The sequence below is a fragment of the Poeciliopsis prolifica genome, unplaced genomic scaffold (assembly GCF_027474105.1).
Source record: "Poeciliopsis prolifica strain line A6 unplaced genomic scaffold, Auburn_PproV2 SCAFFOLD071, whole genome shotgun sequence".
NCBI classification, from domain to species: domain Eukaryota; kingdom Metazoa; phylum Chordata; class Actinopteri; order Cyprinodontiformes; family Poeciliidae; genus Poeciliopsis; species Poeciliopsis prolifica.
Genome location: NW_026562446.1, coordinates 451,354 through 479,229, shown reverse-complemented (window position 1 = coordinate 479,229; position 27,876 = coordinate 451,354). Strand labels below are relative to the sequence as shown.

Here is a 27,876-nt window from a genome sequence, read left to right as displayed (position 1 = left end):
ATAAGATCATTATCCCTTTTCTTCTTCGCCTTTTTGTCATAAATAGCAATTTAAAACTATACTGTTCTGATTTATTTGCCTGAAACATGCCTTCCATCCACACTGTCCTGCGCTATCAAACACATTCCTAGTTTATGGCCCAAATGCAGATCCTTGGGTTCAACAAAGTGACTAATTTCTTGAAGCGATTGTTTTCGTTTCAGTACAGTGGAAGGAGGAACTTCCAGGATTCATCCCAACCAGATATTGGCTTGAAGCTCATCTGTTTTTTCAGGTTTTCAGGACGGACAAAGAATCTCCAAGACTCTCCCCATTCCTCCAGGAATTTCTTATAGACGCTGTCGTCAGGCGGGAGCTTCCTGTTAGAACCGCTGCCTTTCTTGGGACGAGGTTGGGTTTTACCCAGGAGGTGGCATCCTGCCCACTTCCTCTCAGATTGTTTCTCCTTCTCCATCCCAGATACCAGTTGCTTCTTCATTTTGATCTTTGTTGGTAAAATCACTCTTTGATCACTGAGTTCTTTGGATCTACCTTTGGTATTAAGCTGGTTGTTGGGTTTCTGCAGGAACCGGTAGGAATTTGCCCAAAGTGTGGCAGAAGCAAACACTTTGTTTAGGTCAGATTTATTTTATTTATGTTTTGCATCTTGTTTATGCTTGACCATAAAACCTGGTAGTAACCAGGGTTCTGGGAAGACTCAATCCAGGGCTGATCCAGTTGGGGCTTTGGGTTGGCAAGTCTGAAAGATCTTCCCCACTTACATCCACACTCACTCAGACTGGGATGTTGCTGCTGAGTTGAACTACTTTTGCTCGATTGATTGCTTAAAAGTGATTTGGTGCTCCATGAGGAGCTCCACTCTTTCTCAGGGTATCTTTGGCCAAATATCTTGTTGTCAAAGGAGCGATCATTTTAGCTTTCACCCCTTCTGAGGACAGAATGCTTTTTGGGCGTTGGATCTCAGTGGATTCATCCACCCACTTGTCTGTAGATACTAGTCCAGTCCAGTGTGGTGTGTGGTAGATAGACCACTTCCAGGATTCCCTCCACTGAACAAAAGACGGTTTGTCGTGTCTCATCTCTGTTTCTGTGACCATCCAGGCATCTTGCCAATCTGACATGGACTTGGTATGACTTTCCTGTTGTCTTGAGTTATCAGGAACATTCAACTTCCCTTTGGCGACTTGACCTTTGGCTTGTACAGGTTCTGATCGATGCTGGTACCTTGAGAACTTCCAGGATTCTCCCCAAACCCGTTCACTTGTTGGACCATTTTTAGGAAATTTCTCCACTGAAATCTCACTCTGGTGCCTCTCCCAGTTCACCCGGACTTGAGTTGAGGTGGACCAACCCTGTTGCCACAGCTCAGGGTTCTGATTCAGAGGCCGGCACATAAACTTCCAGGAGTCTTTCCACTCTGAGGCTTTGGGCTTTGAATCTTCCCCTTTCTCAGACTCTCTGAAAGGCTTCACAGGATCCGGCTTGTACCTTCTCTTTTCCTGTCTCATTCTGTGTTTTATTATCTTCCAGGAATCCCTCCATTCAGAAGGTGGAAGTATTTTCTGCAGGTGCTTCAGAAGCAATATCTTTGACTCAGGGAGTTCCCTCCTTGTGTGATGTATCACATCACGTCTTAGTTGCTCGTACCTTGGATCTACTTTCTCTGTTGAGTAATTGACCTGAGGGATCTTTTCCACCTTTTGAGTCTCAACATCTATCTTCGGCGGTGAGGCTTTGAGAACTTTATCTATCTCAGCACAAGGTTTTGAGTTGTTCTTTGGTATCTCCCATGACTTGCTCCAGTCGCCCATCGCCTCAAATTTATTGCAGAACTGAAGGTCTCTCTTACGAGTTGCAGAGGTGATTTTGTAAAAACCGTCTCTCTCCAGGCTGTGATCGTCAAAGCCGTGATGCTGGTTCTGAGAGGAACTCTGTTTGTTGAAGACGCCGGCTGCTGTTCTCCATGAACTGGCCCATTCTGGACTGAGCGGTTTCTGATGGCGAGGAAGCTTGAAGCTGTTGCTGCCATGATGGTTGAGAAGCCGCCAACATTCCTCCCATTCTGGGTTTATTTCTCTTCCCACATCTTTGTTGTCATCAACCGTTGCTTGCAGTAAACCTTCGCTGCCTGGCTTGGTGGACGTCCAGGAATCACTCCACTCTGATGAACACAAGATTCATTCTGGTGCTGGGTTTCCACCAGTGAAGTGAAGAATCCATGTTTATAGGCTTTCTCTTCATCTTCAGCGGAATCTTTCTTGATTTTCTCAAATCTTTTCCAGGATGTTTGCCATTCGTCAGCAGGCAGATTCAGGTCTAGCTCCTGTGGTTCCACCATCTTGTAAAAGGCTTTTCTCCAGAGATGATAGCTTTGTGGATCCACCAGCTTGGGCTCGTTTGGCCAAGGCTTACCTTCTTCAGCTCGAGGTTGATAGGGAGCAAACATCCAGGACTGCCCCCAGTCTGGACTTGCGCCCTCTGCTGGTGACGGTAAGGACTTGTTGAACTTCCAAGCCTTGCCCCACACCAGAGATGATGGCTGAGTTTTGGTGATTGACATGAGAAGCTGAAGTTTGTTGAAACTCTTGTCTTGCACCTTTTTGTCCTTGAGATTTGGGGCTTGAGCAGAAAAGCTTCTTGCCGGGACTGCTGGTCTGCCAACGGGACCCAAACCTCTGCCAAGAGGAACTCCCTGAGGAACCAGCGGTTGCTTGCTCTTCCAGATGTTGTCGTCTGGTTGGATATCGGAAGGTGCAACTTTCCTCTCCACTCTTTTGTATTTGCCCATCTTGGCAGTCATACGATCTGCCCAGTCCTTGTTGATGCTGTGCAAACAAAAAAAAGAACAAAAGGAAAAAAAGTTAATGAACACAGCTCGCCATTATTTATTTATTTTGTCTTGACATATAAAAACCTGCAGTTCAAACTTTTTGATCCTAACATAAATTTAAAAGTGCTTTAGTTCTTGATTAGAGGATTTCTTCAGAAATGTTTCACACTTCATTGAGCATTTTGGACACGTCTAAGACATTTTGACTGTTTATTGGTCATTTTAAAAATAATTGCAACCATGTGTTCCAGAAAATCTGTGCGGTGTGGAGATAATTCTGGATTTTTTGTTCTGGAGTAAATTTGGTTGCTCTGTTTCTATCCAGGCCTGTGATGATGAAAACCTTGAGGTGAAGTTACTGAGGGGGAAAGTGATGCTGCCATCTGGCAGCTCTTAAATAACACAACAATGTTTTTATTTATAGAAAACCTGTTATGTCCTGCTGCTAGGAGATCAAACTACATCGGCTGCACTTAAAAAATAAAATCACAATTAGTGTACATTATTTACCCTGAAGGTTTTAGTTCAACAAACAAATGATTGGTGTTTTTCTTTGTTGTTGTTTTTGAATATTTCAGATTTGCTACTGAGGAAAAAATGAAAACTGAAAATAAAGTTGGATGTTTTTTCCTGTTTTGTCATAAATTGTTGAATAATTAATGAGTAACTTTATTTGTTGTTTCATTGGAATCTTCTGAGATTCAAAACAAAATTGAATCTCAAAATTTTCAACTGTTTTCCCCCCCAAAATTTCTGAGATTAATCTAACAATTTGTTTTTTTCTTGCAGATTTTAAACTTCTGGAGCTCAGAAATGTTCTGGGAAAAGCACCGTTCCTGCTTTCTCTCTGCTCTGAGTCAAACCAACCAAACTGTTAGAGCAACCTGTTCCCCTCCTGGCCTGTGGGGGCGCTGCACCAAGATCCACTGAAGGAAACGACATGAAAACCTCTGAAGACACTGAGCAACTTTCTTCTTCACAAAACAGAAACAAATGGAGGCGTCAGATTTTAGAGGGGTTAGGATTTCTCTTTTTGTCTTTGGCTAAAAACCAGGAGTCATTTCTGCTGCTGGCGCTAGATCAGCTCGTTTGTTACGGTTGTATTTACCCAGAATGCTCTGCCCTGTTGTCCACTTCCTGCTTTTGGAGCGATCTCTGGTCTGCTTGGTGTTCACACATGCATTCAAACTGAACCAGAGTTCACTTCAACCCTAACCAGACCGATGCTTGGGTTTGATTTTTTGGTTCTAATAAGGAAATGTTTGACTGAAAGCATGAAACACACATTCCCTGCAGAGTGGATCATAAATCACTGTCACTCTCCCTGAGTATTCATTTCAGCTCCCGCTAAATCTGTTGGGCTCTTCAAGCGGCTCTGGAAGTCGAGACATGGCATGCGGTCTTGGACCGGTACCTTTTGTGGAGATTTGTTGGCAAAGCTAACTGGTGACCTTTGCTGCTCTGGTGGGTCAAGTTTCCTGCTCTGGACGTCGTCGTTTCTCCATCATCATGATGTTTCTGAGAAGTTAATTCTTACAGAATAATTTAATAAATTCCTCTTTAAAGCACAAGGATGTTCACACGTAATAAAACATTAAATCTGTGGTTACAGCTGTGACTGTGTGACTGATCTCTGACTTAGACTGGATGAAGAGTAGCTGGCATTAAAATGAACCTGAGTTCACTGAGACCGAGATATTAATAAATATATGACAACCCAACTAGTAAAGCAAGAAATACAAAATAATTAAAACATTTCATACAAATGCAGCAACTAAAGCAGAAACATGGTTGAAGGAAAGTGACTTGTTTCTGTTTTTGCTCTATTTATGTTGAGTTTAAAACAACATTTTTGCTCTGAAAACCTTTTCAAACCATTTTTGATTTCTGGTATTTTCCTTCCAGACACACAGATCTTCCTGTAACTCTGAGCTTTTCTGACCATAACAGTTCATTTCTGTTTGCCTTCCAGTTCAGTGACCCAAATGCAAGACGAACTGCGAAACGTAAATAAATCCCATTGTTTTTCTGCATCATTTGTTTTTTGTTTATCCAAATTTGCATAATTAATAATTATTTTTCAACGTCTTTCATCTTTTTCTATGAATTCAGACCTGATGGCTTTTCAGAACCTTTCATTTAAAGCTTTGTTGGAATTTTTCCTGCATCTCAGACTTTAGTCTTTAAGATGTGTTTTCAGATTTTGTTTTTTGTAGATTTTAATTAGAAAATGAGGTCAAATGAGGTCAGTTTCTCTTTCAAACAAAAAACCCAAAATTGATAAAATCTTCACCAAACAAGTAACTAACTAAATAATATCTTTATGTAGGTTAAAAAAATTATTAGTTTCTTTTCATTTTTATGAATGTTAAGTAATTATTAACCTAAAAGTGTCTTATATTTTGCATTAAAGTCATTTCAGTTTCACTAAGATATTAATAATTGAAACATTTTGTGTTTTTTCAGTGCTCTGAAAGTTCGGAGCCCTTTGGGAATCTGTTGAGTTTCAGGAATCTCTTCAAAATAACTTTTTTAGCTTTAAGAATTTGTGCATCGGATTTAAGGAACAGAGTGAAACTGGGTTTAAGAGAGCAACTAAAGTAGAAAGAAAACCTTCAAACTTTAGAATCTTCAAAACTTCGATTTCCTGACTGTTTTTGTGAAATTGTTTCAGGGGAAAAATCAAACATCAGAGTGAATTCAAACTGCAAAACTTTATCTGGAGATGGAAACTGGGTTTTGAAAATCTGAAGACCAAACCCAGTCAGGAATCTGTTCATAACCTCTAAATTAGCATCAATTTAAGATTTACTCTGAAAACAAACTTCATGCCAGGAGAAAGTGAGCTGCAGTTTCTGCAGGATGAAACTTCAGCCTCTGGTTTTGATTTGGGATCTAAAATGTCAAACAGTTTGGATGTTTGGACGTCTCTCGGGTGACTGCAGGACTTTCTGTCCCGTTTGTTCAGATTAAAACAGATTCGTCCCGGTTGGGTTCGGTTTCATCTCAACGGCTGCAGTTTGTCTAAAACTGACAGTAGAAGTTTGATGAATGTTTGGTTTTCTCACGCGGGCAGCGCGCTCCTCTCCAGCCGCTCCTGCTCCAGGAGCATCCTCTGTCCGAACTCCCTCATCCGGATCTCCCAGACGTTCCTCATGATGGAGGCGTCGCATCCCACCACCTCCGGGTTCTTCTCGCTCGACATCTTCAGCCTGGTTCCTGCAGGAAGCAAAGCCACAGAGCCGTTAGCGTCTCCATCGCTCAGCCTGCATTGGATTATAGTGAAATCTGAATGAGACCTCCTGCAGAGACGCAGCTTCACCGGCGATAATCTGAGTGGAGACGCTGCTGACAGCTCTGCTGATTTGTACCGACGCTCTGGGAGCCAATAACCACCTGATGGATGTGAGGGGCTGCACCAGCTAAAAATAACACCCTGCCCCGACTACAGCATTCGCTTTTTACACTCAGCCTCCATCAGCACTTTTTCAACAGGGTTGATGTTCTCCAGCTTCCTCCTCCCATAAATCTGTGTTTGCAGTTTAAATATTCATTTCTGTCAACGTTTTGACCAAAAACTGCAGCTAAAAACTAGAGAAATCTTCCTGTATTGGATGCAAAATGGTCAAAAACAACTAAAGTTCAACTAAATCTGCTAAGAATGACGGTGAATTGTAGATAGAAAAATAGAGAAAAAACTGAAATTTTCTAGAAAAAATTTGGAAACTTCTGAGTTTTAAAAGTCAAACGTTTGCTATAAACTTTCTAAAAATAACTTATTTTGTAAAGTGTAAAAATTTAAACCTTTTAAAAATGTCCATGTTTTTTCTGCAACATTTTTCAGGTTACTCTCATTTAGACCTCAAAGTTGTTTTCTGTCTACAATGTAACTAAAATGCCTGGAATCATTCATGACACATTTTGTGGAATCTGGATTTTTATCACAAATTTTCAACCTTTGAAGCTCAGAAATTTCTTGGAAAAAATGTGAGATTAAGTTTTTTTTTTCTAGAATTTTATTGGCCAGCAGGTGGCATATTTGTATGCAACGTCATCACTTGGGCCAGGAATCAAAGATCTTCTATTGAAGGCAGATGTGTGATTAATACACCTGAACTGCAGCGGATGTATCGGTGAGTTCTGGTTGACCAGAGTCTAAAACTTGTCTAGATTAAACAAGAGCGATGCTAGTAAGCGGAAAAGATTGTAATAAATTTGTATCAACTAAAATATAAATGAAACGCATAGGTACAGATTAAATAAGCCAAAGAAAAAGTTTTCTGTCTTTACATTTTCTCCATTATAAAATATAAAGTTTTATTTTTCATTAAAACATTTTATAAAGTCATCCAGGTGTTACATTTATTACAGGATGTTGTTTCTTTACAGTTCGTCTTGGTGTTATTTTACCACAAACATCTTAATAAATGGAAAATAAATCACTTATGAAAATATTTTCCCTTTTTAATCAAAGCCATAAAATGTTAAACTCCAACATTTTGCAAGAGAAACGCGAGAAACAGGTCATAAACATCTGAAAATGATAAGAAAACGTCATTAACAGCTCCACCCTGAACGTTTATTTTGATCGGAGTCAGCATTCTTTCCGGCGCTCTAGTGACGTCAGCAGAATGCGCCGGCGCTGGGAGCTCCGTGTCTGAGCAGCAGCAGCAGCGGGAGACATGGCGCTGTTCCCGGAGCGGAGCCGCGGCACCGTGAGCGGCCTGTGGCGGCTCGCGGTGCTCCTGCTCGCCGTGTCGTCGCTGCCCGCCGCCACGGCGCTGCTGGAGGGGCTCTACTGCGGGACGGAGGTCTGCTACGACGTGCTGGGAGTCTCCCGGGAGGCCTCCAAGGCGGAGATCGCGAGGGCTTACCGGCAGCTGGCCCGCCGGTACCACCCGGACCGTACCGGCCCGAGGAGCCCGGAGAGGAGGAGAACGCTCACTCCAAGTTCCTGCTGATCGCGACGGCTTATGAGACACTGAAGGCGAGTCATGGCGCTGTTTACTCTCATTCAAAAACTTTATGGAAATGTAGCTGCGATGAGGAAGGATCTCCTGTAGCAGTCCGTGTTGCAGCGAATCACAAGAAGCCTCTGACTGAAGACACTCAGGATTGTCCTGAATGTTCTGGGTTTTCGAAGAGCTTTTCTTTGCTCCATCATCTCCAGAGGCTCTTATCTACTGTGGAGTGTTGAGGGCCAAACTAAGAAAAATAAAATGATACTTAAAAGAATGAAGTCATACAAAAATAGTCAAAATAATATACAAATAAAGTCATAATTAGAGAATAAAGTCTTAGGATTTTGAGAAAGTTGTACAAGACTGAATTTGAAATAAAGTTTCAAATTATTTCAACTTTATTTTCATACAAATTCTTGTAATACAAAGACTTTATTCTTGTAATATTATGACTTTATTGTCATTATTTTTATATTGTGTATACGAAGACTTAAGGTCTGGACTTTGACTAGACCATCCGGATCCTGCAGATCTGCTGCTGCGTTTGGATTTATGGTTAAAATTTCCAGATTTTCTCTCTTTTTTCAAAAATGAATTTTTCTGATTTACAGAAAAGTTCATTTCTGACTCAGATATTAGCCACATCATCACCGTCCTCCGCCGTGCTTTACAGTTGGTACAAATATCTCTTAAACCGCCATCTTGGTTTCAGAGGAGCGTTTTCCTGTTCTAACCTTCCCAGCCAGTCTCTGGTATCAAATCATTTTGATCCTGATTGGTTTGTTCCGTCTGCAGGATGAAGACTCGCGGCGCGACTACGACTACATGCTGGACCACCCTGAGGAATACTACCAGCACTACTACGCCTACTACCGCCGCCGCCTCGCCCCCAAAGTCGACGTCCGGATCGTCATCCTCGTCACCATCTGCGCCATCTCTGCCGTCCAGGTAGGAGCACCGCTGCCCCCTTCTGGCTGGAGCTTATAACTAAATAAAATCACCTTAAACAAGAGTCTAGATGTAGATCCACATAGATCCGTGGGTCTGAAGTGTTCTGGTTCTGGATGTGAAACGTTTCCTCCAGCTTCTTCCTGGCCCAGTATAACCAGTATAACCAGTGTCTGCTCTCCAGTACGTCAGCTGGTGCAGCAGCTACAACAAGGCCATCAACTACCTGGTGACCGTCCCAAAGTACCGGATCCAGGCCACCGAGATCGCCAAGCAGCAGGGCCTGCTCAGCCGCACCAAGGAGAAGGGCAAGAACCGGCGCTCCAAGGATGAGATCCGCGAGCAGGAAGAGGAAGTGATCCGTGACATCATCAAGAACAAGATCGACATCAAGGGCGGCTACCAGAAGCCGAACCTGTCGGACATCCTGCTGTGCCAGATGGCGCTGTTCCCCTTCTACCTGAGCCGCTACGTGGCGTGGTACGCCCGCTGGGTGTACCGCTTCACCGTCTGCCGGGAGGACTACGGCGAGGAGGAGAAGCTCTACCTCATCAGGTCAGTGGCGGCCGGCGCCGCCCCGCGCCGCTCGGGTTCCGGCTGAGGTTTTGACGGCCCGGTTCTGCTCTCATCAGGAGGAACATGAAGCTGTCGCAGGCCCAGTTCGACAGTCTGGAGGAAAACGCCAAGCAGACGTTCCTGGAGAAGCAGCTGTGGGTCAGAGAAAACTACGAGGTACGAGGCCCCTTTAAGAACTCTGGGCCAATCAGAGGCCACTTCCTGTTTCTGAAGGTTTAAAAAGAATAAAACTGACACTTTGACTCCCAAACTGTTATAACTTCTGATTCAAAGCCAGATTTATATTTATATTTTTAAAACAATAAAATTATGAGAATAATGTTATAATAATAGAAAAAGGTTTTGTTATGGTAATAAATAATAAAGATGTAAAATCACTAGAATAAATTACTAATGATAGAAGAAAAGTAATATGAGAATAACTATTATAATACAAATAAAGTTTTTCTGTACGTTTTAATTCTTATATTATTGTTGAACGACATTTTGTCGTAACTTTACGACTTTATTTACGTAGTTTTTGTTTCCTTCGCCGGGTTGTGAGTTTTATATTTCACTGATCAGAGCCTGGTTCTGAAGCTCCTTCCTGTTATCCAGCCTCTGATTCTCTCCGTTTCCTCCAGGCGTACAGGAAGGAGCGCGAGGAGGAGATGAAGGCCAAGCTGGCGACCGACCCCAAGATGAAGCGGTACCGCCGCTGGATGAAGAACGAAGGCCCGGGTCGGCTGACCTTCGCAGACGACTGACGGCGGCGCCGCCCGTCCAGAACCAACACGCCTGCCTCAGCGCCTGCCTCAGCACCGGCTCAACGCCCGACCGGCCCGGCCCGGTGCCGGCGCCGGCGGACTCCAGCCCGGCTGTTTGCAGCCGTTGCTACAGATATTTTCTACAGACGCGCCTCAGAGTGACTGAATAAACTGCGAGCTGCAGCTTGATGTATTTCTCATTCTAACATTTTTACCCATTAAAAGAAACAGATCAAGTTTATATTTAAGGTTAAAAAATCTTTGTGATAATTATTTCCTCCACATTCAGCCTTTGCAGCCTGAAATATAAAAATAAGTGTCCTTTAAAAAGGCAGCAACAAATAAACTCCTGCTGCTGATGAAGCTGTTAAAGAGATGAATGTTTTCTTGCCTGCAGCGTCCCGACGGTTCGGTGCTGCAGCGTCCGACGGTTCGGTGCTGCAGCGTCCCGACGGTTCGGTGCTGCAGCGTCCGACGGTTCGGTGCTGCAGCGTCCCGACGGTTCGATGCTGCAGCATCCCGACGGTTCGGTGCTGCAGCGTCCGACGGTTCGGTGCTGCAGCGTCCCGACGGTTCGATGCTGCAGCGTCCGACGGTTCGGTGCTGCAGCGTCCCGACGGTCGGTGCTTCAGAAAAAAAGCTAGACTTCTGGAACCCAGAAATGTTCAGTTTTTTTTTATTGAAATTTTCCTCTTTTTTCTGTCTACGAAACGCTGCCATAGATTTGCTGAAACTTGCACACAGAAAGAGGTTTTGGGTCCCTGTAGGAATGTGTTCCAGTTTCATAACTGAATAAACTTTAATAAAAGCTAAATTTATGATTCTGATTAAAACGTTGAACTAATTTTCTCTTCGGTCTGAGAAACAACAGAAATGATGCGATAAGATCAGATAAAGTGTGAAACTGAAGAGAAGATGATTTTCAGACTCATCCTGGTTCCTCTTTGGCTTCTGCGTCAAATGATCAAACCCTTTGTGTAAAATTATAATCATGTGTATTATGAATTTCATAGGGAGATGAAAAACTGAAATTATTACGACAAACTCGTTTTCACTGTTTTTGCATCTCATTATAACGATGGATGAATAAAAGCAGTTAGAGACGTCAGAGAGTCACTGACTCATGGTGTAAAAGGAACCTGAAAACACGAAGCAGAAACTTTAGCACTGGTTGCATCACAGCTGTCACGTCATGATGATTCTGCTCATAATCTTTCGACCCCAAACTGGTTTCTCACGACCCCCTGGTGGACCCCACCCCACTTTGGGAACCCCAGATTTAAAACAATCCAATTTAAGTAACTCTGGCAGCTATGACAGTATATTAGAGCAAAGTAGATAGAAAAAATAAAGCAGCAGCAACTCAGACATTTCCAAGAAAAACCTTGGAGAAATTTTCTATTTCAAAAGTTGAACATTTTTGAGTATTTTTCTACAGAATTGTTAAATTAATTTCTGCATTTTTGAATATTTTTGACTTTTTTTTCCTGCATACAGTGGTTTAACATGCAGCATACTGCCCCCTAGTGTTGAACATTTGTAAGCATTTCAGTTCGATACCTGAAAAGAGCGGCTCAGAAGACATTTACCTTTAAACAGCTGATGAGTGCCATATATTTAAATAAATTAGTTGGTTGATTGTCTTAAATTGGATCATCTTTGTAGTCATGCAGCTGCAGTTCCTCTGGCGGCCACTAGGGGCCGCTGCAGACTGAACTTCTTAAAGTTGATCATCCAGCACAAAAACAAACAGGTTCTTATGTGAAAACTTCCTTGTTGATGAGCTGCTGGTTTATTTCTGTTCCTCTTTAAGCTTCACTGTAAACGGAAGAAGGAAATAAATCTGAGTCTGAAGGAATGTGGGACAATGAAAGACAAAACCCTGATTTTATCTGCATGAATCAGGAAATAGAAAAAGAAAAACACCAAAAGTTTCCCACATTCACAGTCAAAACAATAATTAAAAGTCACAAATCCTGGAGACTGGCTCTTAAAACAGTTTGATCTTTTCTTACTGTGAACTCCTGCTTTTCTTATTTTGTTTTTAAAGGTCTGTTGAAGAAATTAACCAAATTTTAATGCAAAAGACACATATGGAAATAAACATAACTGAGGTAAAATGTGGGTTTAAAGATGAGTTTATTGAGATTCACACACATATGTAAATTTGTCATTTTCAAAGCAAAGTCCTTTTTATTTTATTTATTTCATATTTAGTCTAATTTAAATCACATTACTCTTATCTATATATTTTTTAATTAATTTCATATTGATTATGATTACATTTGTGTTTACTAATATTTTACACGTTGGAATAGCTTGTCAGCAAATGATCAATTTCATCTTTGGGATTGATAAAGTATAATCAATCTTTATTTTTATTCATATCCTTTATTTGAGTAAGTGGAAACCTATAAATATAAACATTTACTAAATACATGTGTGTAATATTAATTACATTTTTGCTGCTCAGCTCTTAATTTAAACAGTTTTGCATCATGTTTTTTTATATGTTCCTCCAAAATAAAAGTCACTCAAAACTATTTTATTTATTTTAGTTACAAAATCAAACTGCCGAGTTTTAACTCTGATCTTTCTGCCATCAGGCATCAAAGGTTCTGTAATGTGGGCGTGTCTCTCGTGACGTGGGCGTGGTTAAAGGAAGGAGATAAACGTGTATGTGACGCAACACGGATGACCGATGACATCAAGCTAGCCGTTTTAACCAGACGTTAAGGAGGAAAACACATTTCACATTAAAAGCACGACGCTCTTGAAACGATTTCCTCGCTCAACTTTTATCCTGGGAAATTCAGGCATGACAGCAAGTGACAGGCAAGATGGAGCACAAAAATAAAACACAGCTTGTTTTTTACTTTTACACACGTAACCATGGTAACAAGGAGTTGTTTCCACAACTTTAAAGCTCATTAGCTTCTCATAAAGGCTCAAATAATATCTAAGCTACGACAGATTTAATAAGGGGTAGCAGCAGCTAATAAGTTGGATTAGCTGACTTGATAACAACTGATGATGTCATCCAGAATATGTTGCAATATAGTATTATTTCTGCTACCTGGATATTTGGCTGTTAGCATGTAATGACTTCAAAAATAGTTATATGATCCAATAGGGAAATTAAATAAACGTGACTGTCATGCAACAACAGCCTTCAGTCAGAAGCCTCTTCAGATTGGATGCAGGACTGACTGCAACCAAAGTAAAAATATCTATAGTGGAACATATAAAATAGCCACATGGTCTAATAACATCAAAATATATATCTTAAAGTAGCATATTTATACTGCAGTGACATGTATTTCTAAAATATATATTGAATTAGAGGCTAAAAACATAAAATGTAATCAATATATATATAAAATAATATAGTCCTTTACAAGCGTGGTGCTGCACCGCGACCTTATTTTGTGGGTCTGTCACCGGAAGTGAGTTGTTACCAAATGAAACTTGGCGGAAGTCCGCGCCTTCCGCCGGTTGAAGCTGAAGGAATCTGGCTATTCAACTGTCCTGTGGGTGGTTGACACGAGTGGGCTCCACGGCAGGGACAGCGGTCATCTGGAGCGTGTTTGAGCCGGGATTCGGATCCTGCGGCGGGATGGCAGCGCTGGGCAGCGCCGGCCGCTTGTTTCACTGTAAGTATCTGAATGTTCAGAAATGTATCCAAACTAAAACTGCGCTCTGGTGCCTTAAAATTACTTTTAACTCTAATGTCTTTAAACAAAGTGCATTATTATTCCTTTTCTGTTGTTTTAAAGTGTTTTATTTTATTTTATTTGCTTGTCGGGGCTTCTTTTGGACCCTGACATTGACGCTACATGTGAAAGCGTCAAGCTACCAAAAGGAAGATGCAACTTCCGGTCGGGAGGTTTTCAAAAACACTAAACCGTGACTTCTAAGCGCTTTTACACGTTTTATTACGGTACGAGAACTTATTATAATAACCAGAATCTCGCTATTTAATATTTAAAACATGTAAAACATGTTTGCTCTTGTCATCAACCATTCTGTGTATTTTAAATGATGTTAGAAATATCTCAAGATGCTCTTGCTTCTGGTTTCCGGTGCTGATTTTCTCTATCTTGACAAAATTTCCAGCCTTAATTGTGTGTTTCAGTTTAACGTCTCCGTTACATAATGATCTTATCCCCCATTTAGCCTCAGTAAGCCGCTCCGTGAACGCATCATGGTTCTGTTCGGGCGCCTTTAAGGCGGGAAGCGAAGCGACAAGCCAGCACGTTACACGTCGTTACAAAACTGCAGACTTTCACACTTGCGTAACCTTACACGCTCTCCCCCTGGCGGCCAAGCCGCAGTACTGCAGCCCATGAAAGTTGCAGCTGTTTTGAAAGTTTAAATGTTGTTTTAAAACTATGTTTGCTTTTCTTATTACTTATTATCTTCTGTATGGGATTACAGAAATAATGGCACGAGAAAAAGATGTTACCTCGAGATAAAATTACTTATTTTCTTGGTGCTCAAAAGCAAAAGTACCTGACTCTGATTCCTTAGAGCTCCCTCCAATTGTTTCTAAAGTCTGAGGTTAGATAACAGACATTATCTTTCCACCTGTCTTCCTCCAGAATGCATCTGGCCCCCAGCACTACAAAGCAGGACAGTATCTGTCCCGATCACGAAAAGAAACCGTACAAAAAACAGAAACACAGCGTTCTGAAGTCAGACATCAGATCCATCCTTGCATAAAGGATCCAGAATCTCAGGAACTCACTCAAAGTGGCTCCTTTAAATATTCAATTAACACCAAAATTAATGACTTAATCTCTCAGCAGAATATTGATGTTATGTTCCTGACAGAAACATGGATGATGACGATACAGAAACAGCTGTACTAATCCAACCAGAGCCGCAATATTAAATGTTTTTAAGTGGCAACGGAAAACATAAAAATACGAGAGGATTGGCTTCTGTACTTAAGAATGTCATAAATTGTAACAAAATCTTTTTGGGTCGTTCTGGGTGTTGAGTTGAACGAACTCTTGACACTAAGTTTATATCAAACTCCAACAAAACGTCTTTGCTGATTTTAATGAACTTGTATCTTCATATGCATTGATTATGATTGTTTAATAATTGTCAGTGATTTTAACATTCATATTGGCAAAGACAGAAGGCCAAAGAAACAATGTGATTGGTTAATATGTTGGTCTAATTCAACATATCAACCAATCAAGGACAAAAACTGGACCTGGTTATTCAGTCAGGGTGTGAATATTTCTAATGTTTCTGTAACTGTCAGATCATTTCCTGATGTCTTTGAAAGCACCATCAACATCGACTCACTTGACCAAAAAGCTACGATCACAAAATGTTCTCACAGCCAAGAGTGCAGAAACAGTTCACCTAATCTCCTCTTCCTCCCCATCCTGGAATGATGTAGATAAGTTTCAGATATCATTGATTACATCGCCCCATCAAAGTGAAGGTTGTGTCTGGTAGGAAGAAATCTCCATGGAGAAACGCACAAACAGTTGGATCTGCAAGACAACGCTGCTGTAGAGCTGAACGAAAACGCCGTAAAACTCAACCTCACGTTTATTATGACATCTATAAACCAAGACAACGTAACTATCACCCAACACTAAAGCAAGGGAGGCTTTCTATGCAGACGCCATAAACAAAAATATTAAAGGTGGAGATTTATTTGCAACAGTTGACACAAAACTTCCAGTGATGAAACCGCCTGAATTTCAATCTGATGCTGCCTGTAACTAATTAACCAACTTTTATCAGGATAAATTCAAATAATCTGACGTTTAATCTGCGCATCAACACAACATCCAGTACCAGCACCAAACAGAACCAGAACATAACATGAAGAAAACATGACCTACTTTCAACTAATTAACATTAATATCTATCTATCTATCTATCTATCTATCTATCTATCTATCTATCTATCTATCTATCTATCTATCTATCTATCTATCTATCTATCTATCTATCTATCTATCTATCTATCTATCTATCTATCTATCTATATCTATCTATCTATCTATCTATCTATCTATATCTCTATCTATCTATCTATCTATATATATATATACAGTAAACTGATTAAACTGAGCTTTATTTATAGATCAATTAAGATCTTTAAATTATAGCTCTTATTCTATAATCTAATTAAGATCTAATTATAGATCGTAATTAGATTAATTATACATAATCAGTACGTATATACATACAGTATGTATGTATGTATGTATGTATGTGTGTATGTATGTATATTCAGTAAACTGAACTTAGTTGATCTATAATTGATAGATCAATAAAGATCTATACATTATATATATATATATATATATATATATATATATATATATATATATATATATATATATATATATATATATATATATATATATGTACTAATTATAGAATAAGATCTAGAATCTAGAGATCTTTATATATATATACACACATATATATACATATATATTATATATATATGTATGTACTAATTATAGAATAAGATCTAAAATCTAGAGATATTTATATATGTATATACACACATATATATACATATATATTTATATATATATGTATGTACCAATTATGGAATAAGATCTAGAATCTAGAGATCTTTATATATATATATATACACACATATATATATACATATATATTTATATATATATATATGTATATATGTACTAATTATAGAATAAGATCTAGAATCTAGAGATATTTATATATATCTATACACACATATATACATATATATTTATATATATATATATGTATGTATGTACTAATTATAGAATAAGATCTAGAATCTAGAGATATTTATATATATATATATATATATATATATATATACACACATATATACATATATATTTATATATATATGTATGTACTAATTATAGTATAAGATCTAAAATCTAGAGATATTTATATATGTATATACACACATATATATACATATATATTTATATATATATGTATGTACCAATTATGGAATAAGATCTAGAATCTAGAGATCTTTATATATATATATATACACACATATATATACATATATATTTATATATATATATGTATGTACCAATTATGGAATAAGATCTAGAATCTAGAGATCTTTATATATATATATATACACACATATATATATACATATATATTATATATATATATGTATGTACCAATTATGGAATAAGATCTAGAATCTAGAGATCTTTATATATATATATATACACACATATATATATACATATATATTTATATATATGTATGTACTAATTATAGTATAAGATCTAAAATCTAGAGATATTTATATATGTATATACACACATATATATACATATATATTTATATATATATATGTATGTACCAATTATGGAATAAGATCTAGAATCTAGAGATCTTTATATATATATATATACACACATATATATACATATATATTTATATATATATATATGTATATATGTACTAATTATAGAATAAGATCTAGAATCTAGAGATATTTATATATATCTATACACACATATATATACATATATTTATATATATATATGTATGTATGTACTAATTATAGAATAAGATCTAGAATCTAGAGATATTTATATATATCTATACACACATATATACATATATATTTATATATATATATATGTATGTATGTACTAATTATAGAATAAGATCTAGAATCTAGAGATATTTTATATATATATATACACACATATATATACATATATATTATATATATATATGTATGTATGTACTAATTATAGAATAAGATCTAGAATCTAGAGATATTTATATATATATATATACACACATATATATACATATATATTATATATATATATATGTATGTATGTACTAATTATAGAATAAGATCTAGAATCTAGAGATATTTATATATGTATGTACCAATTATGGAATAAGATCTAGAATTTAGAGATCTTTATTGATATATAATATATATATATATATATATATATATATATATATATATATATATATATACATACACTATATGTATATATATATGTATATATATATATATATATATATATTATATACATATATATATATATATACATATACATATACACGTCTATATATGTATATATATAAATTCTAATAAAATATAAAATTTATACATAAAACATAAAATTCCAGTATGTTTACGACACACCTAAATAGTATGTTTATCCATATTTTATGAGTAAAATAAACCTGTAAAAGCTAAATTTAATTCTGAGGTGTTTTGATGAGGCCAACATTTAAATGCAAGAGCTCGATCTTCTTGTTCATCATATTTTATCGAGTCCAAGCTCTTCAGGTGTGGAAATGCCAAGTTTATATATATATATATGTGTACATGTATAGATATATATACACATATATATATAAACAGACTGTTCCTAGTTTGTTCATTCATCTACCCCTCCAGGGCAGTTTTGTCTTTTCGGAAAGCTCTGTTAACAGGCGATAAAGTCTTTCCTTTTCTTTTGTGGGTGACCTACATCTCCTGGGGCCTTTTTTCTTTTGGGGACTGTTCACAAACTGTTCCCCAAGTCTTTTCTTATCCTCGGAGTGAACTGCCCCGTCCGGGGTAGTTCTGTTTTTGCTGACAGTTTTACCTGCTGGGTCTCTACAGCCACTCCTTCTAGTCAATCCTCTGGATCGTGTTCGATCAGAAACTCTGTGGGATGCACCGTTGATCGATGCTGGAAAGGAACGTCGTGAAATCGTAGCCAAAGTTTTGCGGTTTGCCTCAGAAATGTCTTCCCCAGCCGGGTCAACAACTGGACATCCGTCCCAGAAGAGATCTCTCTCTTCATCCTGGGTCGGCTCTCTGTGAGTGATAAAATCATCTGGGTCGTTTCCAGAAAAGTCCAATAGTTTCCTCATTCCCGTCGTCACCAGATAACCGAGTCCAAAACCGACGGGGAAAATCAGCGGATACGGCATCTTGAAAACACAAAATCTGGATCCCAAGGAAGCGTTTGGACTCTGACTGATGTGTTGAGGTTCTACCCTTCAAAGCCTCAGAACGTCTTTGATGTGCTGTGATGCACATGATGTCACCTATGACCTCATCACTGTAGTTCTGGTCTGGCTTCTGATCGCTGCTGTGGAAACGATCCGATCAGTCCTGCCTGAGTCAAACTGAAATAACGACTAGATATTTAATATTTTTTTCATTTTTTAACATGAAGACATCAGCAGTAGAGTTCTACCTTGGTTCTCCGGACCTGCTGCCTATAAATAGTTTTTATTCATTATTATTTTGGTTCTGGCAGGAAATTGTTCAGATTTTATAAACCTTTGCAAAACATTTTCTCTAATCTTTGTTAACTCTCTGTTATCGATCCAATTTATATATTTTATATGACCTTGTTCTGAAATTGTTAATATCATCAGTGATGTAATTTGTTGCATGACTAATATTGGGCTTGATTAAACTCAGATCCTAAAACAAATGAATAGAAAAGCATCACAGGAAGTGTTTTATGCTCTGTTTCAGTTGCAAGGAGCAACGTTGGGTTGACTTTAAGGAGACGATCCACGGCTGCAGCTTTAGCTCACAATGCAGCTCCAGAGACACAGGAGAGCAGGTATCTGACCCTCCACACCTCCAGCTTGAACAAGATTCCAGTTTGAACTTCCTCAGGATTCTAGATGCTCTGAATGCATCCAGAAATATTCTGGACGGTTAGGGTTAGGGTTAGGGTTAGGGTTCATATGCTGATCTGGCAGCAAACATACTTGTTTTATGACTGCTTCCTGTTTCCTGCAGTAAAATGTCTCCAACTCAATGTCAAAACAGAAAGAAAGAGATTGCATCACTTCCTGTTAGCTAATAAGACCTCAAGTTTGTTTCATTAGTTCTCTTAGGAACATAAAACTGTACCAGAGTTTCACCAGGTTATTGGATGAATTGAAGGATTTATTGATGGTCGGACAGATAGTTTGATTGTTGGTTGGTTGGATGGATGGATGGATGGATGGATGGATGGATGGATGGATGGATGGATGGATGGATGGATAAATGGATGGATGGATGGATGGATGGATGGATGGATGGATGGATAAATGGATGGATGGATGGATGGATGGATGGATGGATGGATAAATGGATGGATGGATGGATGGATGGATGGATGGATAAATGGATGGATGGATGGATGGATGGATGGATGGATGGATGGATGGATGGATGGATGGATGGATGGACGGATGGATGGATTGTTGGATGGATGGATTGTTGGATGGATGGATGGATGGATGGATGGATGGATGGATGGATGGATGGATGGATGGATGGATGGATGGATTGTTGGATGGACGGACGGATGGATGGATGGATGGATTGTTGGATGGAGGGATGGATTGTTGGATGGATTGTTGGATGGATGGATGGACGGATGGATGGATTGTTGGATGGATGGATGGATGGATGGATGGATTGTTGGATGGATGGATGGTTGGATGGATGGATGGATGAGTGGTTTTTGGTTGGATGCACAGTTGGATGAATTGTTCCATCCGTCTCTTCGTCCATCAGGAAGCCTAAAACAGGAATCCTGATGCTGAACATGGGCGGTCCAGAGAAACTGGAAGACGTCCACGACTTCCTGCTGCGGCTCTTCATGGACACCGACCTGATGAAGCTTCCTGTTCAGAAGTGAGCTTCAGCACTTAGCACGTCTCCCTTAGCATCTCCATCGCTTCGCTAGCGTTCTGACCCGCTCTCTGCCTGCAGCAAGCTCGGCCCGTTCATCGCCAAGCGGCGCACGCCGAAGATCCAGGAGCAGTACAGCAAGATCGGCGGCGGATCGCCCATCAAACACTGGACGTCCATGCAGGGCGAGGGCATGGTGAGGCTGCTGGACGACATGAGCCCCGACACAGGTTAGCATCTCTGGAAGCTGTTAGCATCTCTGGAAGCTGTTAGCAACTCTGGAAGCTGTTAGCAACTCTGGAAGCTGTTAGCAAATTTGGAATCAGTTAGAATTTTGTTAGCATTTCTGAAAGTAATTAGCATGTTTAGAAGAGGTTAGCTGTTAGCATCTCTGTAATCGGTTAGCATGGCATCAAGTGGATTGTTAGATCAGGTTAAGTTCCCAGGGGGACAGATTTGTGTGCGACACAGACAGAGGGTTCTGGTACTTCTACAATCAACAGTTTCAACCATTCATTTTGTCCAGTCGGATTAAGACAGACAAGGAGATAAAGAAGCTCCTGTGAAGCGGCTAGCGTCGCTGTTAGCGCTGTCCTCTGATAAGCAAACTGTGCGGGCAGATAGTGAAGGAGTGTCTGTTCACACCCTGAAGCTCTGCTATCTGAACCGCCACAATCAGCAGCTGCTCAGCAGTATCTCTGTTTTCAGACGTTTTTCCTCTCAGTTTTAGTTAAAGATGGAAGTTCAAAGTCAGAAATGAGCGTCTGCACAGAATTACAATAATCTGTTCAGAATAATGACACAGTTCACCTTAAAGAATGTGTTCAGAATGAAGAATCTGTTGAAAGTAACATTCTTTTTAGCTTTAATAATTTTTCAGGGTCAGGAATCTGTTCAAACTAACGACAGACGTTTTGTTGTTAGCTTTCGTTTTTCCTGCTGTGACTCGTGATTTCAAACCTTTTCTCAGCTCCTCACAAGTTCTACATCGGCTTCCGGTACGTGAACCCGCTGACGGAGGATGCCATCGAGGAGATGGAGCGGGACGGCGTGGAGCGAGCCGTGGCCTTCACCCAGTATCCCCAGTACAGCTGCTCCACCACAGGTTGGCGGCGCGTCGGTCGCTCTGGAAACGCGTCCGACTTCGGTTTGTTGCTCAAAGCGATAACGCCTCGTCTCCGCCAACAGGCAGCAGTCTGAACGCCATCTACCGTTACTATCGCAACAGAGGAGACAGGCCAAAGATGCGCTGGAGCGTCATCGACCGCTGGCCCACACACCCCCTGCTGGTGGAGGTTAGAAATGACAACTAATGGAAAATTCAAAATAAAAAAACATGAGAAAATGTTACTAAATGTGATGTTTTGTTTTTTTAGTGTTTTACCGAACACATCAGAAATGAGCTGCTGAAGTTTCCAGACGATAAGAGAGACGATGTTGTCATTTTGTTCTCGGCTCATTCGCTTCCAATGGCTGTAAGTCAAAGACATCTGGCATTTATTGATGATGGTTATTAATTAATCAATTTCATTTGAAGAAGTTCACAGTCGTTTCATGAAAGTCAAAACAGAGACACACAAGAGCTTGAAAACCTACAAAACACCAAGAAACCTTTAAGTTTCAGAAATGGTGCCAGTAATTTGTGCTAAGCTAACATGAACGTTTTGGAAAGTATGTTGGGATGTTCAAGAAAAAACCTCCAGTAAGTTTCTTGAAAGAATATTACTTAATAAGGAAATGTATTTAAAGTATCCTTTAAATGGCACTGAAGGACTTTGGATGTTCCAGTAGCAGCAAAGTCTAAGTCACCAGACTGATGCACAAGTCTGGAAAAGTTCTAGAAAGTTACCCTTTAAAAGTACTTTGTAAAATTCTAGAAAGCAGCTTGAAAACTTTGCTTGAGCAATTTGAAAAAGTAACTAAGTTCTGGACCTTCAGGTTTCAGAAAAATTACTGGTACTTTCTGCAAAAGCAGCGTCGGCATTTTCTGGAACATTCTAGAAAAAATCTGCAAGTTTTAGAAACGAATCTGTAAGATCTGAGAAAGTGACGGTTACGTTTTGGGAAATCTGAAGCTGCATAAAGGCAACCTGTATGTGTTAGAGACACATGATGTTTACTGCAAAAATAAAATAAAAAGTTCTGAAAGAGCAACGTCCAAGTAGTAGAAAGTCCTTCAGACTTCCTGTTTGTCCCTGCAGGTGGTGAACCGCGGCGATCCGTATCCGCAGGAAGTGGGCGCCACGGTGCAGCGGGTGATGGAGCGACTGGGACACTGTAACCCCTACAGACTGGTGTGGCAGTCCAGGGTGGGTCATGAGTTTATTCCACTGCACTGTAAAAAATCACTTCCTCGTATTTATTGAACATTTCCCATCAACCACTTCGTTTCAGGACGGCAGTTTTCAAGATGGCTGCCGATTTTGAACCTTTCAAACAAGTTAATGTCTTATAATGTTTCCCATTTTAATGAACCACCATGTTTTCAACGTTGGTCATTTTATTCTTATTCACTTTAAAGTAACAATATTTAGAAAGATTAGAAACTAAACCCTTTGCTGTTTTTACTGGTTTCATACCAGTTGTCGACTGGAGGAGATGAAGATGTGATTTTACTGGTTATTTTTAAAATGTTGTTTTAGCTTCTGCTTGTTTTGTTTCTTAAAACAATTCGACTTTAATTTGACACCAAACTTATTCATCAAAACTAAACTTTCCATGACAAACATCTTGAAAATATCAGTAAATATGAGTTAAATTGGTCCAAATATGAACAATTTGACAACAGAAAATCTCTAATAAATATTGGTGCAACAATAAATTTTCTTTGGCGACCATCCTAAATATTTCACCAATTAAGGTGAACAGTTTTGCTGAAATCTTAAATCTTTTGCTGCACTATCAATATTTCTCCACAAGATGGCGCCAGATGTTAGCGAGCAGCCAGAGCCGGTGACCATTGGTGGGTTTGTTGCAGGTGGGCCCCATGGCGTGGCTCGGCCCCCAGACCGACGAGGTCATCAAAGGTCTGAGTGAGCGAGGGAAGAAGAACATCCTGCTGGTTCCCATCGCCTTCACCTCCGACACATCGAGACGCTGCATGAGCTGGACATCGAGTACGCTCAGGTGCTGGCCGAAGAGGTGAGGGAAGCCCAGACCGTGACCTTGACCTCTCATAAGGTCACAGTTCAGCAAAATGCTTTCCACAATAAAAGTATCTGATTTCTCTCTCAAATTGAAGCCTGAAGAAATTTCACAGAAAACAATATAGTACAAACATCATCTAATTCAAAAATAATTTATTGATCCAAAATGGAAACTAAATGTTGATGTAACTCATATTAATTAAAATTATTAAAAAATAAATATTTTTCTCTTAAATTGACCCATTTTTGCTGCTTATTAAAAATCCACCTGGACGGTTTTTGGTTTAATGTTTTTTGGTGTCTGGAAAATGAGCCGTTACAGAAACATCCAGATTGTCTCAGCTCATTGCCTAGCAACCCCAGCAGAGTTCCAGCATGTTTGGTCAGCTGGTTTTTTACAATGGCTGCTGGTGTTTTTGGGAAACAGAAAACGATAAATAAAAATGTTCTTTTAGAGAAAACTGGTGCAAACTGAAAATATTTAAATGTATTTTTCCTTCAATCAAAGCGATTCTGCATGAAAACGTGGCTTTCATCAGCTGATGGTTTTCTGTCTGCAGTGTGGAGTGGAGAACATCCGGAGAGCCGAGTCGCTGAACGGAAACCCGCTCTTCATGAAGGTGCCTCCATCATTCTGTCACATTTAGCTTTTTATTTAAAGCTGTTGAGGAAGAAAAAACCAACAAAGCAGCTTTAGTTGTTTCCTGACTGGAATCAAATGCAGCAGGTCCCTGACGCCTGCAGCAGGTCCCTGACGCCTGCAGCGGGTCCCTGACGCCTGCAGCAGGTCCCGGACGCCTGCAGCAGGTCCCGGACGCCTGCAGCAGGTCCCGGACGCCTGCCTGCTCTGCGGTCCGGCGGCGTCCAGCTGCAGCTGCTGCCGTTATTAAGAAGGTCCAGATCAATGGAACCTTTCCAGCTGACTACAGTAGAACTGAACGGCCCGGCTGCTCAGACCCGCTGCGCTCAGAGACTCCTGGCGAGCCTCCGAGTGTCGGCCGGGGAGGAAATCAATATCCAGAGGATGATTAGTTGGTAGTTACTGAAGGATGGTTTCCTTGGTGCACTTTTAGTTTCTTTGTGAGGCGCTGCTGCTGCTGCTGCTGCTGGAAATGAAGAAAAATGTGTTGATCTGGTTCTGCACAGCGAGACGGAGCTCAGACTGCAAACCTGAGCGAGTTTAATCCCTGCAGGGATTATAATCCACTGCATGTCCAAATAATGAGCACTGAGACGATTAATCGTCATTAATCAATTACTGAGATAATCATCAGGTAATTTCATAATCAATAATCATTAAATACTCAGAGCAATAATTCAGGCAAAACTTTAAAAAAATCATTTGTAAATTTTGCTTTAAGTATAAATAAAACTGTAAAAATGTTTAAACCAAAACAGATTTAAAAAAAGAATTTTAATATTTTTCTGTCTAATTATTAATCATGAGATTCAGCTGCAGATCCATCCTTTGACACAAATGACCAAGTTCATTAAAAAGGATCTGATTAATCAATTAATTGATTGATCGATTCTTCAAACTACAGAAACATTTAGAGAACAAACTGACAGAATCTAAAAGGGACTTTAATCTGTTTTAGTTACTTTTAAAATGAAGAAACTTTCCATGAATTCTCGGCTTCATGAAGAGAAAACATCGCGTTGCTGTTTGTCAGGAAGCGTTAATATTCGGACGTAAACCGTTTGTCTTCGGTTTGATGTTCAGCAGCTTGAATATGTAGAAATGTTTTCTGAAAGCGTCTCCGGTTCGGTTTCCAGGCGCTGGCTGACCTGGTCCAGTCCCACCTGAAGTCCAACGCGCCGTGTTCCCGCCAGCTGACGCTGCGCTGCCCGCTCTGCACCAACCCCACCTGCGGCGAGACCAAGGCCTTCTTCGCCAGCCAGAAACTCCCGTAAGGCGCCGCGCCGCCAACAAGCCGGAGACGCTGCAGGCTTTGGGTTCGTCAGCGACCCGGGAGGAGAACAGCAGCAAAATGACTGGATTCTGTTGCAAGTTCATTTTAAAAATTGATTTCTGGGATTCCCTTTGGTTGACGTCTGTGTAGATAGAGAAACTGACTTTTATTTGTTTGAGTTTATTTTTATTTGAGTCTCCCGTCTCTACATGTTCTTCCCGACTGCAGAAGGATTTAGCTAAAAGCTCCAAACATCCTGCAGGTATTCATCTCAGACCCAGTGTGGACAACAGCTTTTTAGGGAAACTGGAGGAAATCAAAGTAAATTTTCACCAAAAAATGTGGAAATTGTGAGATTAGTCTCAGAAATATTCTAGAGAAACTTGTGAATCTTTTAGCTCCAAAAGTCAAAGATTTGCAAGAAAAAACTCAGGAAAAAAAACAACAAAATTTTCTGAGTTTCCAAAGTCCAACATTTTGACTTCTGTAACTCAGAAATGTTCAAAGTTTTTTGTGGGTAAATTTACTTTTTTCTCTCTATAAACGGCCTTTAAATGCAAGTGTGTAAAAGTGTGGGCTCTAGTTTTTGTGCTCTTTATGAGCATTGTGCCTTTTATACACTGGATCCACTGGACTGGTGAGTAAAATCCACCCAACGTTTGTTCCTGCTGTGACTTCAACCTTTGACATCAATGTTCTTATTGAGCTGAAAAAACAACTGAAAAGGTTTAGCTAACAGTAAGTTAGCAGACAGTAGGCTAACGTAAAAGTTTAATCAGCTAATTTTGCGTTGTATTTACTTTGCAAGTCAGAGCTAACAGTAAACTAACTGTAAACATTTACCTAACATGCTAACAGAAAACATCTAGCAGACATTAAGCTCACATAAAAAGCTTTTTTTTTAACATTCTCCAAGCTAAAAAGTTTTACTTTGCAGTCAGACTTTGCTAACTGGCAGCTAACAGCTAACATCGCGAAAACTGGAGTTTGGTTTGCCATAAGATAACTAGAGGATTGGTTTAGCTTGGAGAAGGCTAACTGAAAAGCTAACAGTTAGCAAGCTGAAAAACATTTACCTACAAGTTGATTTGCTGAAACAGTTTACATGTATGCAAGTCGACTGAAAATATTTTACCTATCTTCAAACAGTTTAGCTTGTAGTAAACTAATTTGAAAGGCTAATCAATTGGAAAACAGTTAGCTTACTGCTAGCAGAATGCAAAGGCTTAGCATGCATGAGCTAATTAGCTACGTTTGGGTCATTTAAGGAGAATTATGGTCAGATTTTACAGCAGTTATGTGTTTAATGCTTGCTGTAATAATTAGCAACATTTAAGAAAGATGCTAAATGGTTTTAGCAATACCAATTAAGCTAGCATGTGCTACCTTTACTAGAGCTTTCATTGCTTAAAAGTTTATTTTTGGTAAAGATGGAACATTATTCCCAGCTATTTATGATAAATCTCCATGAAGACATATTTTAAATTACTTTCTTGATGCTAATCTACGCACAGAATTGCCTGTTATTGTTCTTCCACTGGATTAAAACGGATCTCATTTTTTATATATATTGAGTTATGTGAGAGTTTTCAGATGTTAGCAAAGATCTTTATGTTGTTAAATGTGTTTTGTTGGATTTTCTTATGTTTTTCATACGAGATTGGATCATTCAGTTGGTAATTATGCTAATCTATGCTAATCTGGGCAAATTCTGACCCGAAGTTACTTATTATAACATTAATAAAATTCTGTGTATTCTTAAAAACTACTTTTTCATTTTAAGATTTAAAGTTGTAGATCTGCTCTGTAAAGTTTTCAGGCCACAAAACAAAGACTAAACTCTATTATGTTTCCTAATTTAACTCTATTGTAGCTTAAAACATGGAATTGTTGCAAAATATAATTTAGTTTGTTTTTTTTCTCTTTGGATTTATTTATTATTGTGTTCAAACCATGTAAATATAGTCCAAGTTAAAAGTTTGAAGCATTTATTTGTTGAAGTAAGCGGTGCTGTATGATGTTACATAGAGACGATGAGGTCTTCCTTCAAATTGACATAAATATCTGTTCCTAAAACAGTC

At 39.2% G+C, this 27,876-nt stretch overlaps 3 protein-coding genes across 3 annotated transcripts; 2 read left to right on the top strand and 1 right to left on the bottom strand.

Moving 5' to 3' along the window:
- Positions 1-199: 199 nt before the first annotated feature.
- On the bottom strand, positions 200-6,232 carry LOC129351988 (uncharacterized). The gene is made up of 5 exons (XM_055020830.1): positions 6,130-6,232; positions 5,899-6,049; positions 2,103-2,825; positions 1,680-2,022; positions 200-559 (listed from the first exon to the last, which is right to left on the bottom strand). Exons 2-5 carry the CDS (start codon positions 6,033-6,035, stop codon positions 200-202), a joined length of 1,563 nt encoding a protein of 520 aa, XP_054876805.1. The 5' UTR covers positions 6,036-6,049; positions 6,130-6,232.
- Positions 6,233-7,511: 1,279 nt separating this feature from the next.
- On the top strand, positions 7,512-10,618 carry LOC129352023 (dnaJ homolog subfamily C member 25-like). The gene is given in 6 exon segments (XM_055020842.1): positions 7,512-7,732; positions 7,735-7,817; positions 8,587-8,739; positions 8,924-9,294; positions 9,372-9,471; positions 9,939-10,618. Coding segments are annotated over 6 exon segments (1,050 nt in total). The 5' UTR covers position 7,512; the 3' UTR covers positions 10,062-10,618.
- A 2,832-nt stretch (positions 10,619-13,450) lies between these two features.
- On the top strand, positions 13,451-27,876 carry LOC129352021 (ferrochelatase, mitochondrial-like). Its single transcript, XM_055020841.1, is given in 12 exon segments — positions 13,451-13,714; positions 19,579-19,669; positions 20,620-20,739; positions 20,818-20,966; positions 21,707-21,841; positions 21,925-22,031; positions 22,113-22,211; positions 22,938-23,045; positions 23,714-23,816; positions 23,819-23,877; positions 24,443-24,502; positions 25,659-27,876. Coding segments are annotated over 12 exon segments (1,206 nt in total). The 5' UTR covers positions 13,451-13,677; the 3' UTR covers positions 25,797-27,876.

Excerpts from the sequence above, each read along its gene's own strand:
- LOC129351988 (XM_055020830.1), bottom strand. The coding sequence starts at position 6,035 with ATGTCGAGCGAGAAGAACCCGGAGGTGGTGGGATGCGACGCCTCCATC. Across the intron at positions 2,826-5,898 it reads GAGAGGAGCGCGCTGCCCGC|CATCAACAAGGACTGGGCAG; the intron begins GTGAGAAAACCA and ends TTGTTTGCACAG. Across the intron at positions 2,023-2,102 it reads AAGGTTTACTGCAAGCAACG|CAACAGCTTCAAGCTTCCTC; the intron begins GTTGATGACAAC and ends CCATCATGGCAG.